The sequence below is a fragment of the Gopherus flavomarginatus genome, chromosome 12, assembly GCF_025201925.1.
Source record: "Gopherus flavomarginatus isolate rGopFla2 chromosome 12, rGopFla2.mat.asm, whole genome shotgun sequence".
Lineage (NCBI taxonomy): Eukaryota > Metazoa > Chordata > Testudines > Testudinidae > Gopherus > Gopherus flavomarginatus.
This window is the reverse complement of record NC_066628.1, coordinates 910,575-923,204: the sequence shown is the minus strand read 5'-3', so window position 1 is coordinate 923,204 and position 12,630 is coordinate 910,575. Positions and strand designations below refer to the sequence as shown.

The 12,630-nt window shown below is 62.2% G+C and overlaps 1 protein-coding gene across 1 annotated transcript; it reads right to left on the bottom strand.

Annotated features, from left to right (window-relative positions):
- Nucleotides 1-1,881: 1,881 nt before the first annotated feature.
- On the bottom strand, nt 1,882-12,465 carry LOC127032768 (HLA class II histocompatibility antigen, DM beta chain). Its single transcript, XM_050920348.1, has 6 exons — nt 12,367-12,465; nt 10,886-11,167; nt 9,229-9,513; nt 8,544-8,660; nt 6,058-6,093; nt 1,882-5,879 (listed from the first exon to the last, which is right to left on the bottom strand). The coding sequence occupies exons 1-6, from the start codon at nt 12,416-12,418 to the stop codon at nt 5,869-5,871; spliced, it is 783 nt and encodes a 260-aa protein (XP_050776305.1). The 5' UTR covers nt 12,419-12,465; the 3' UTR covers nt 1,882-5,868.
- Between the last annotated feature and the right edge of the window lie 165 nt (nt 12,466-12,630).

Here is a 12,630-nt window from a genome sequence, read left to right as displayed (position 1 = left end):
ATTGGGGTCACGGGGAGCCCTGTGTCAGAGGGGACAGGGGGTCGGGGTCACTGCGGGGGAGGGGTTACCCTGCTCCCCTGCTCCCCTGCACTGACCCTCATTCTCTGCTTGTGTTTCAGGCCCCTACGCCCCGGCAGCCAGCGAGTAAACCCTGGGTATGGGGCCCAGATGCCCAGTGCATTATGGGTGCGGGGGGTTGGGGCCGGCTCTGGGTGTCATATGGAAATACTAGCCGGGCGCTGTTGCTCCCTGCAGCCCGTGCTGGGTCTGGGACCCTCCGTTAGCCCCACGAGCCCCGTGTGTTCCCCTGGTCCACAGGCGCGGGAATTTCCCATCCCAGCCTTGCTGCATCCTGGGCCCATCGCTGCCACGAGGGCGACGTTCCCAGGGTCACACCCAGACCTTCGTGCGGCGCAGGGAGCTGGGAGCTCTGGCCTCACTCCATCCCCAGCCAAACCCCGACACACACAGCGTGAGGACGGGGGCTGGGATTCATGGGGGTGCAGCAGGGGAAGCCTGGAGCTGAATTCCTTCGGGGACAGACCCTGCCCCAGCTGCTGACCCCACGGACTCCGTCCTGCCCTGGGGGGAGAGTCCAGTTTGCTCACTACAGCAATTTCCTCCTCTGGCTGTTCAGTCTTAGGCTATTGTATTGCAGGGTTTGCGTCTCTCCAGCAGCGTGTTCATACCAAGTCACCGGTCACTGGGTCCTTCTCCAGCCAGGACTTCGCTTTCACTTCTCCCCTTGGGATTTTTGTGTCTATCTAGATTCTTCTGTGTCCATCCCTGTGGTATCCGGGCACCTCCCAGGAGCATAAGAAGCTTGGTTTTGGTCTGGACATCCGTACAAGTGTGAAAGCGAGGGGCTGTCCCCGGAGAAGCCAGGTGAGGAGGAGGGATGTGAATGCAGCGAGGTTAGAGCCCATTCTCATTTCATGGGGCGGGGAGTTCCACAGTCCATGTCCAGCCCATGGGAAGGGTCCAGGACTCCCTTGCTGGGCGACAGCTGCATGGTTCCCGTGGAGCACGGCTGTCTGATGGCCGGGAGGGAGGTGTCTCTTCGATCCATCGCCTTTAAGGCCAGAAGGGACCTTTAGCTCATCTCTGACTCCTGGCAATCGCAGGCCACCACATTGCACCAGTCACCCTGCTGCAAGCCACTAGCGTGGGGTAACCTGAAGCATTTCAGTCCTCAGGAGACTAAACATGTGCCAGGCAGAGATCAGAAGGGACCAAGGCCCCTGCGACGGCTGGGCGCTGGACAGGTGGGGATCCGCCCGGTATCTCTCAGGGCTGTGAATGTCACGACTTTGCTGACGGTGTCAGAGCTGGGTCCCAGGGGATCTGTCGCTGAGCAGGCAGCTACTGCTGGTACCGATGCCGCAGCCTGTCTCTGGACATGGAGCTTTGTCCATAGGCAGAGAGAGGAACCCTGCTCCGGCCTGTCCCTCGCCCAGCGTGGGTCTGAGCCCTGTGCTCATCAGGCCACGCACAGACAGGGGGTGACAGGATTCTGCTCCCCGGAGCTGTGTGTGTCCCAGGGCAGTGTGAGGGACAGGGTTCCCTCCCCATTCTGAACTTTGGGGTACAGTCGTGGGGACCCACATGAAAAAACCCTAAGCTTATATTCTACCACCTTAGGTTCAAAACTTCCCCAAGGCACAAATTCCACCTTGTCCTTGGACGGTATCGCTGCCATCACCGAGTGATTTAGACAAAGATTCAGGAAAAGGACCACTTGAAGTCCCTGTTTCCCCCAAAATATCCCCCCAAGCCCTTCACCCCCTTTCCTGGGAGGCTTGAGAATACTATACCAACCAAACAGGTTAACCAAATGAGCACAGACCAGACCCCTGAGTTTTTAGGACACTAAGATCAATCTGGTTCTTAAAAGAAGAACTTTATTACAAAGAAAAACGTAAAAGAATCGCCTCTGTAAAATCAGGATGGAAGGTAACTTTACAGGGTAATAAAAAGATTCAGAACACAGAGGATTCCCCCTCTGGACTCAGCTCCACAGTTACAAAAACAGGAATAAAACTACCTCTTAGCACAGGGGAGATTCACAAGCTAAAACCCAAGAGAATCTAACACATTTCCTTGCTATTACTTACAATCGCTGTAATTGTAGGTGTATCATTTCAGTAGGAGCTGGTTACCTGCTTGGTCTCTCTCTCTCGCTCTCTCTCTCCAGAGGGAACAACAAAGAGAACACAAACAACCCCCCCACCCCACCCCAGATTTGAAAGTATCTTATTTCCTTATTGGTCCTTTGGTCAGGTGCCAACCAGGTTAGTTGAGCTGCTTAACCCCTTACAGGTAAAGGAGGGATTTGATGCTCCCCTTGGCTGTATGTTTATGGCAGTGGGGGACAGGGCCCCCGTGCTCTGCTGGTGGAGGTTACCCTGTGGGGCAGTCGCCTCTGCTGGCCGGAGCTCGTTGTGGAGGAGAGGGTCAGAGCGCTGCCCTCTTCCCACCGCGTCACCTGAGCCGGGGAGAGCCTAAACAGTCAGTGACTACAGGCCCCAAGGGAAGCCTTGGCCCAAGGGGCCCATCTAGCCCAGTCTCTGGGCACCGCAGCAGCCAGCACCAGCCGCACGAGCGGCAGAGGCACTGTTACTAAATAATTGTGTTATGGGAGCACAGAGGAGCTCCAGTCACAGCCCAGACCCCCAGTGTGTAAGGTGCTGTATGTTATATATTAGGTGTATTACGGTAGTGCCCGGGAGCCACAGCCACAGCCCAGGACCCAAGTGTGCCAGGTGCTGTACATTTATATTAGGTGTATTACGGTAGTGCCCGGGAGCCACAGCCCAGGCCCCGAGTGTGTCAGGTCCTGTACGTTATACATTGGGTGTATTATGATAGTGCCGGGAGCCACAGCCACAGCCCAGGCCCCGAGTGTGCCAGGTGCTGTACATTATATATTAGGTGTATTACAGTGGTGCCTGGCAGCCCCGGCGGCTCAGGCCTCCAGTGTGTCAGGCACTGGACAGATACAGAACAGATGGGCTGTGCCCCAGTAGCCCTGCCCAGGGCAGTTATTGGCTGACCCACCCCTAGGGGGCACCCCCCCATCAGTCAGTCACCGACTCCCACACGGAAGCATGGGGATGCCTAGTGTGATGCTCGATGGGCTCTCTGCCCGCGCCCTGCCCCGGCTGGCACTGGCTAAGTCCCAGTGTCAGTGGCAGCGGGTAGTGCACTGGGCTGGCACTCAGGAGCCCCGGGTGCTATTCCCAGCTAGGCCAGCTGGGTTAAGTTGGGCCACACGCATCCCCTCCCTGTGCCTCAGTTTCCCCACCTGTTTGACTGAGTGCTGAGCCTGCCCTCTTTTGCGGCGTGTGTGGCGATCTCTGGGGGCAGCACTGGGGATTGTTGTTTCTGGAGGATGCCTGTGTTGGCAGGACGGGGTGCAGTCATGGTGCAGGAATCGCACTCCTGTAATTGCACCTGCGTGGAGGGAAGGTGTCCCTGGGCAAAGCCCCTCCTGTGGGTGGGGGGGTGGGTCGCCCGGGTTGTGTCAGACAAAGCTGCTGTGCATTAACGCTCTGTGGCGTCCTGCATTATTGCGGTGAACTCGCTGCAGGGCCCCCTCCGAGGGGAAATCCCAACAGCCCTGGTCACGGCACCAGGTGGGTCACCGACCCAGAGCACGATCGAACCAGCAGAGTCACTACCCTGGGCACTAACAGACCCACCTCTGGACTGGCCCAGCAGCCTCTGTGTGTCCCAGCCACCAGGAGCCGGGACAGGGCCAGGATGGGCTGCAAACACACATGCCTTATGAGACCCTGGAGAGGGAAATGGCTGTGGGAGGGGAGTAGGGGCTGGGAGCCAGGACTCCTGGGTTCTCTCCCAGGCTCTGGGAGGGGAGTGGGGGCTGGTGGGTTAGAGCAGGGGGGGCTGGGAGCCAGGACTCCTGGGTTCTATCCCAGCTCTGAGAGGGGAGTGGGGGCTGGTGAGTTAGAGCAGGGGGGGCTGGGAGCCAGGACTCCTGGGTTCTATCCCAGCTTGGGGAGGGGAGTGGGGGCTGGTGGGTTAGAGCTGGGGGGTGGGAGCCAGGACTCCTGGGTTCTATCCCAGCTCTGAGAGGGGAGTGGGGGCTGGTGAGTTAGAGCAGGGGGGGCTGGGAGCCAGGACTCCTGGGTTCTATCCCAGCTCTGAGAGGGGAGTGGGGGCTGGTGAGTTAGAGCAGTGGGGCTGGGAGCCAGGACTCCTGGGTTCTCTCCCAGGCTCTGGGAGGGGAGTGGGGGCTGGTGGGTTAGAGCAGGGGGGCTGGGAGCCAGGACTCCTGGGTTCTATCCCAGCTCTGGGAGGGGAGTGGGGGCTGGTGGTTAGAGCGGGGGGGGCTGGGAGCCAGGACTCCTGGGTTCTCTCCTGGCTCTGAGAGGGGAGTGGGGGCTGGTGGGTTAGAGCAGGGGGGCTGGGAGCCAGGACTCCTGGGTTCTATCCACTGTTCCCTCTAAGCTGTGCGTGTGTGCGCGTGCACACAGATCCTAACCCCCCCCCCACACACACAGCAAAACACTGTGCACAGAAGCACAAAAATTTGCACAGAAGAAATTTGCCTGTCAAAAATTAGAGGGAACATTGGTTTCTGTCCCAGTTCTGGGAGGGCAGTGGGGGCTAGTGGGTTAGAGCAGGGGGGCTGAGAGCCAGGACTCCTGGGTTCGATCTCTGGGTGGGGAGGAACCAGTGCTACATTCCTATCCCTCTGTCCAAATCCCATGTCCCCACCCCCTATGGCTGAGGCCATGGGCACCATCCACAGAGCATTCCCTGCTGCACCAGAGAGGATCTTTAATGGGGGGAGAGGGAGATTACAACAGCCAACCTCTCCGTACACACAGCACATGGTCAGCACCCTGAATCAGCTACCCGCTCCCTATAGCCCTGCCCCACCCCATTGTGAATAGTGCCAGGTGAGGGTGTTGTGCCTGCTGGGGGGGGGGGGGGGGGAAAGTGGGGGCTGGCTGCCATGCTTGAGGGGTGGCTGGGTGAGTAATGGGGGAATCGTATGATGACCCAGGGGGGAGCCCTGGTCTAGGGTGACCCCTGGTGGGGGAAGTGGGATTGTACCGGGGCTGGGATTGTACCAGGGGGTGGAGAATTGGACACATCCCCCAGTGCTGAGGGATCTGTGGGGCTGGGGAGAGGCTAGGGGTCTGATCAGGTCATTATATCCCTGTATTGCCCTGCTGAGCTGTACAGGGCAGAGGGCTTCAAGTCTGTGGGGATGGGGATCTATTACTGGGGTTCCTCTAGCTCTTTATGGGCCCTGCTATACACAGCGGGGTGCATGGGGGGCAGTCCTTGTGGGCTCAGGGGCTCTGTCTGGAGGGGGTGGCAGGGGCTGGTCCCTATCTCCATCTATAGCCTCAGTATACAAGTGTGGTCTGTATGGGCTCTGGGGCTCTGAGCTGGGGAGAAGTTGAAGGTGGGGGTATGTAGGGGATCTGTATTCAGGTCATTATATCTGTGTATTGACCCGCTGGTCTATATAGGGTAGCTGGCTCTAATCTTGGGCTTGAGGCCAGCAAGCAGGTCATTATATGGTTATTTTATCCTACTTGCCTCAGACACTTGCAGTTGGGAAGGGGAGGTCTCTATAGCCATGTATAGGCCCCAGTATATACAGCCACAGTGGGGGGAGGGGTGCAGCAGGTGCTGGTCCGTACGGGCTCCATGAGCGACCTGGTCTGAGCTGTCCTCGCTGCGGTGCCCGGCTGGCCCGGAGACATGTCCTGTCTCGGTCCCACAGATCCCAACTCCATGGGGAGGGGTGAGGGGGCGACAGACAGGACGAGCCGGGATCCTCCACTGGGGTGGGGGGACTGGAGCCAGGGGTCTCGGTGCCCACGGGCGTTAGGTGCTGCCTGCAGGGTAAACAGCACGAGAGAGGCGTGAATGAACCAGGACAGACAGAGGGGGGCAGACGGAGACGGGGGGGGCAGACAGAGGGGGGCAGATGGAAACGGGGGGACAGATGGAGAGAGAGGGGGCAGACGGAGACAGAGGGGGGCAGACGGAGACAGAGGGGGGCAGCATAGTTACCTCCAGCATAGTTGTGCCCTGCGAGGGGAGAATAACCTGGAAGGGGGAAGGAAACAGAGTTAGTCTGAGGTGATCCTGCCCCCCTCCCGCACATGCTTTGCCCCAGCCAGCAGGAGGCAGCGGGGCACACACACACACACACACACACACACACACACACACACACACACACACACACACACCCAGCAGGGGGCAGGGGGACACACACACAGAGCAGGGGGCAGCGGGACACACATACACACACACGCACACACACACTAGGGTGACCAGATGTCCCGATTTTATAGGGACAGTCCCGATTTTTGGGTCTTTTTCTTATATAGGCTCCTATTATCCCCTACCCCTAGTCCTGATTTTTCTCACTTGCTGTCTGATCACCCTAACACACACCAGCAGGGGGCAGCGGGACACACACACACACACACACACACATGCACACACAAGCAGGGGGCAGCGGGACACACACACACCCCAGCAGGGGGCAGCAGGACACACACACACACACACACACACACACACACACACACACACACACCAGCAGGGGGCAGCAGACACACACACACACACACACACACGCACACACCAGCAGGGGGCAGCGGGACACACACACACACACACACCAGCAGGGGGCAGCGGGACACACACACACACATATGCACACACCAGCAGGGGGCAGCGGGACACACACACACCCCAGCAGGGGGCAGCAGGACACACACACACACACACACACACACACACACACACACCAGCAGGGGGCAGCGGGACACACACACACACCAGCAGGGGGCAGCGGGACACACACACACACACACACCAGCAGGGGGCAGCGGGACACACACACCAGCAGGGGGCAGCGGGACACATACACACACACATACACACCAGCAGGGGGCAGCAGGACACACTCTCACACACACACACATACACACACACACACACACCAGCAGGGGGCAGCGGGACACACACACACACACACACACACACACACACACACACACACACCAGCAGGGGGCAGCGGGACACACACACACACACACACACACACACACACACACATGCACGCACACAAACCGCAGGGGGCAGCAGGAAACACACACACACACACACCAGCAGGGGGCAGCAGGACAAACACACACACACACACACACCAGCAGGGGGCAGCGGGACACACTCTCACACACACACACATACACACACACACACACACCAGCAGGGGGCAGCGGGACACACACACACACACACACACACACACACAAGCAGGGGGCAGCGGGACACACACACACACACGTACGCACACAAACCGCAGGGGGCAGCAGGAAACACACACACACACACCAGCAGGGGGCAGCAGGACACACACACACACACACACACCAGCAGGGGGCAGTGGGACACACACACACACACACACACACACACACACACACACACACACCAGCAGGGGGCAGCAGGACACACACACACACACACACCAGCAGGGGGCAGCAGGACACACTCACACACACACACACACACCAGCAGGGGGCAGCAGGACACACACACACACACATCCCGCCAGGGGGCGGCGGGATACACACACACACACACACACACACATAGCAAGGGGCAGTGGGACACACACACACACCCCAGCAGGGGGCAGCGGGACACACACACACACACACACCAGCAGGGGGCAGCGGGACACACACACACACACACACACACACACCAGCAGGGGGCAGCGGGACACACACACACACACCACACACACACACACATAGCAAGGGGCAGTGGGACACACACACACACACACACACACACACATACACACACAGCAAGGGGCAGTGGGACACACACACACACACATACACACCAGCAGGGGGCAGCGGGACACACACACACACACACCACACACACACACATAGCAAGGGGCAGTGGGACACACACACACACACACACACACACACACACACACATACACACACAGCAAGGGGCAGTGGGACACACACACACACACACATACACACACAGCAAGGGGCAGTGGGACACACACACCACACACACACACACATAGCAAGGGGCAGTGGGACACACACACACACACACACACACACACACACACATACACACACAGCAAGGGGCAGTGGGACACACACACACACACATACACACCAGCAGGGGGCAGCGGGACACACACACACACACCACACACACACACACATAGCAAGGGGCAGTGGGACACACACACACACACACACACACACACACACACACACACACACACAGAGCAAGGGGCAGTGGGACACAGACACACACACACACACACACAGCAAGGGGCAGTGGGACACACGCACTCTCAATCCCCAGCTCCTGGGAAGTGCGCCTCACGTTGTCCCCGTCTCTTGTAGGGACCCCAGGGACCCCCCCCCCGTTGGGAATTGGGTTGGGGGCTCAGGACCCCAGACGAGGGGGACACATGGCCCCAGCCCCCCACTCCTTACCCGGGGCGGGCGCCCTCCACCAGAACACCAGGCCGGTGCCCAGGAAGATGAGGCCGAGGATCAGCACCACGACAGCCACGCTGACCTTGACCGTCAGCCCCGGGGACAGGCCGGGCCCTGGGGGGGACAGCAGGGGAGGGGTTAATGGGGGGTAGACTGGGGAGCCCCCCACAGCACCCCTGCACCCCCAGTTGGAGTCCTACCCAGATCCCCTTCACCCTGTGACTCTCTCCCCGCTCCCTGCCCCATTCCACTGCCCTGCACCCCACTCCTACTGCCCCCCAACCCCCAGCATGAGCTTCCCCAACCCCATACTCCTGCCCCCAGCACCCCATTGCCCTGCCCTGCACCCTACTCTATGCCCTGCCCCCCAGAACCCCATTCCCCTGCCCTACACCCCACTCCATGCCCTGCCCCCCAGCACCCCATTCCCCTGCCCTGCACCCCACTCCTGCTGCCCCCAACCCCCAGTACACCCTCTTCCCATCTTGTACCCCTGCCCCCTGCATACTCCCACCCCGTGCCCCTACCCCAAACCCCCCACTCCATGCCCTGCCCCCAGCACCCCATTCCCCTGCCCTGCACCCCCTCCTGCTGCCCCCCATCACCCCAACTACCCAGCATTCTCTCCCCCCCACCCTCTGCCCTTGCCCCCCAAGCCCATACCCCACCCTGCCTGGCTCACCCCACTCCTCCTGGTGGGGCTCTGCCAGGCTGGCGTGCTGCACATGGCAGGTGTAGGTGTCCCCGGGCTTGGGGGCGGTGAGCAGGCTGACTTGGGTCTGGTAGGTCCAGTCGCCATTGGCCAGCGCCGGGCTCAGGCCGCCCTCGGTGGGCTCCACGGGGCTCCCGTTCCGCAGCCAGGTGACCCCCACCTCCGCCGGGTAGAAGCCCCAGACGTGGCAGGTGAGGCGCACGGTCCCCGCGGGGTTCGACAGGGCCGTGGAGACGATGCGGACACTAGGGGGCGCTGTTGGGGGGGAGTCACTGTATGGACCGGCTCCTGGTACCCCCACCGCCCCCACATACATGGGGGTCAGACCCAGTATCCCCCGCCTCAAACCTGTTCCAGACCTCGTCTCGGTGCCAGGGCCACCCCACAACCCAGCTCTGTGCCAGGGGCCCCACAGTCTCTCCCCTACCCCGGTTCAGTGCCATGGGCCCCGCAGCCCCTCCCCCACCCCAGCTCATCACCAGGGGCCCCGCAGCTCCTCCCCCACCCCGCTCAGTGCCCCGCAGCCCCTCCCCCATCCCGGCTCATCACCAGGGGCCCCGCAGCCCCTCCCCCACCCCGCTCGGTGCCCCGCAGCCCCTCCCCCATCCCGGCTCATCACCAGGGGCCCCGCAGCCCCTCCCCCACCCTGCTCGGTGCCCCGCAGCCCCTCCCCCACCCCGGCTCATCACCAGGGGCCCTGCAGCCCCTCCCCCACCCCGCTCGGTGCCCCGCAGCCCCTCCCCCACCCCAGCTCATCACCAGAGGCCCCGCAGCCCCTCCCCCACCCCGCTCGGTGCCCCGCAGCCCCTCCTCCACCCCGCTCGGTGCCCCGCAGCCCTTCCCCCACCCCGGCTCAGCACCAGGGACCCCCAGCCCCTCCCCCACCTCGCTCGGTGCCCCATAGTCCCTCCCCCACCCCGGCTCAACACCAGGGACCCCCCACCCTTCCCCCACCCCAGCTTGGAACCAGGGGCCCCGCAGTCCCTCCTCCAACCCGGCTCAGCACCAGGGACCCCCCCAGCCCCTCCCCCACCCCGCTCGGTGCCCCGCAGCCCCTCCTCCACCCTGGCTCAGCACCAGGCACCCCCCCAGTCCCTCCTCCACCTCGCTCGGTGCCCCGTAGTCCCTCCCCCACCCCGGCTCAACACCAGGGACCTCCCACCCTTCCCCCACCCCAGCTCGGAACCAGGGGCCCCGCAGTCCCTCCTCCACCCCGGCTCAGCACCAGGGACCCCCCAGCCCCTCCCCCACCCCGTTCGGTGCCCCGCAGCTCCTCCCCCACCCCGCTCGGTGCCCCGCAGCCCCTCCCCCACCCCGGCTCAGCACCAGGGACCCCCAGCCCCTCCCCCACCCCGCTCGGTGCCCCGCAGCCCCTCCCCCACCCCGGCTCAGCACCAGGGACCCCCAGCCCCTCCCCCACCCCAGCTCGGAACCAGGGGCCCCGCAGCCCCTCCCCCACCCCGCTCGGTGCCCCGCAGCCCCTCCCCCACCCCAGCTCATCACCAGGGGCCCCGCAGCCCCTCCTCCACCCCGGCTCAGCACCAGGGACCCCCAGCCCCTCCCCCACCCTGCTCGGTGCCCCGCAGCCCCTCCCCCACCCCGCTCGGTGCCCTGCGCCCCCACTCACTCTTCCTTTGCGCCGTGCGGCTCCAGAGGTGCTGGCTCTGGCTCTGGCAGGCCTGGCGCCCCCCTGCCACGCGCTGGAGCAAGCCGGGGTCTGTGTTCATGGCGGCGGCCATGTCCACGGCCAAGGGATTGAGCAGGCCCATGTCGCAGGCCTCGAAGAGCCGGTCCTGCTCGTTGTAACACACCAGCGGGTTCTTGTTGAAGACGAAGGCGAAGTAGAACCGGAGCACGGAGCCGTCGGCGGCCAGGGGGCACTTGCTGGCCAGGTGCATCAGGAACCCGCCTGCGGGGACGGCGCCGTCAGGAGCGGGTTCGGGGCAGGGGCTGGGCTGGGGTGAGGGAGGAGATGGGGCAGGGAGGGCAGGACATTGGGGAGATAGGGATCAGAGAGGTGAGGGGGACAGATGGGAACACGTTCCACACTAGCCTGTGTCCCCGGGGTGTAGACCAGGGGATGGTGGGTTTACGCCCCTTTCAGATGGTTCCTTTGCAGCTGTAGTGCCCTACTGTGGGTGTGTGCGCTGGGAACGACAGGGCTTAACCACCTCCTACAGACACACACAGCCCCCAGGGGTACAGACTGGGGTTATACCCCCATCCACACACACAGACACAGCCTCTAGGGGTATAGACTGGGGTTAACCCCCCATCCACACACAGACACAGCCCCTAGGGGTACAGACTGGGGTTAACCCCCTTCCTCACACAGACACAGCCCCTAGGGGTACAGACTGCGGTTAACCCCCCTCCACACACAGACACAGCCCCTAGTGGTACAGACTGGGGTTAACCCCCCATCCACACACAGACACAGCCCCTAGGGGTACAGACTGGGGTTAACCCCCCTCCTCACACAGACACAGCCCCAAGGGGTACAGACTGGGGTTATACCCCTATCCACACACACAGACACAGCCCCTAGGGGTACAGACTGGGCTTATACCCCATCCACACACAGACACAGCCCCTGGGGTACAGACTGGGGTTAACTCACACACACACACAGACACAGCCCCTAGGGGTATAGACTGGAGTTATACCCCCATCCACACAGAGACACAGCCCCTAGGGGTACAGACTGGGGTTATACCCACATCCACACACAGACACAGCCCCTAGGGGTACAGACTGGGGCTATACTCCCACAAAAACAACCCCCTAGGGGTACAGATGGGGGTTATACCCCCCCAGACAACCCCCCAGGGGTACAGACTGGGGTTATCCCCCATCCACACACAGACACAGCCCCTAGGGGTACAGACTGGGGTTAAGCCCCATCCACACACACGCACTGTCTCCTAAGGTTAGACAAGCCCTATCCTGACATCGCCAGCAAGGGTACTGATCCGGGGCACAACTCTGGGGAACAGGTGGTCGGACACTCGCTAGGCTGGTCCCTGAAGCGGGGACCCCCGGATAGGATTCTAGGGGGCAGGGACCCCAAGCTCCCCCCAGGCCTGTGGCACCGACGGGTGTCCTCACCTGCTCCGTGGTGGCCCAGAGCCATGGACAGCAGCCACAGCACCAGCTTCATGGCGGCCCCTCAGTCCCAGGCCAGGGCAGGTCTGTCGGGGTCCCCGGCTCGGTGCGGGGGTCTCGGGTCTCTGCTCCTTGAAGCGAGTTTCCAGCTCCCTGGCTCTGCTGTGGGTCCACTCTGGGATCTCTGGCTGGAGGATCCCTCGGGATCCCACACACCCTGCTCCCTGCTCTGCGGGGGGAGATCTCTGGATCCCAGGGGCACCGGGA

Coding starts and splice junctions, on each gene's coding strand:
- LOC127032768 (XM_050920348.1), bottom strand. CDS start 12,418: ATGAAGCTGGTGCTGTGGCTGCTGTCCATGGCTCTGGGCCACCACGGA. Junction 11,168..12,366: donor TCTGGGCCACCACGGAGCAG/GTGAGGACACCC, acceptor CCGTCCCCGCAG/GCGGGTTCCTGATGCACCTG. Junction 9,514..10,885: donor CCGCACGGCGCAAAGGAAGA/GTGAGTGGGGGC, acceptor CCCCCCCAACAG/CGCCCCCTAGTGTCCGCATC.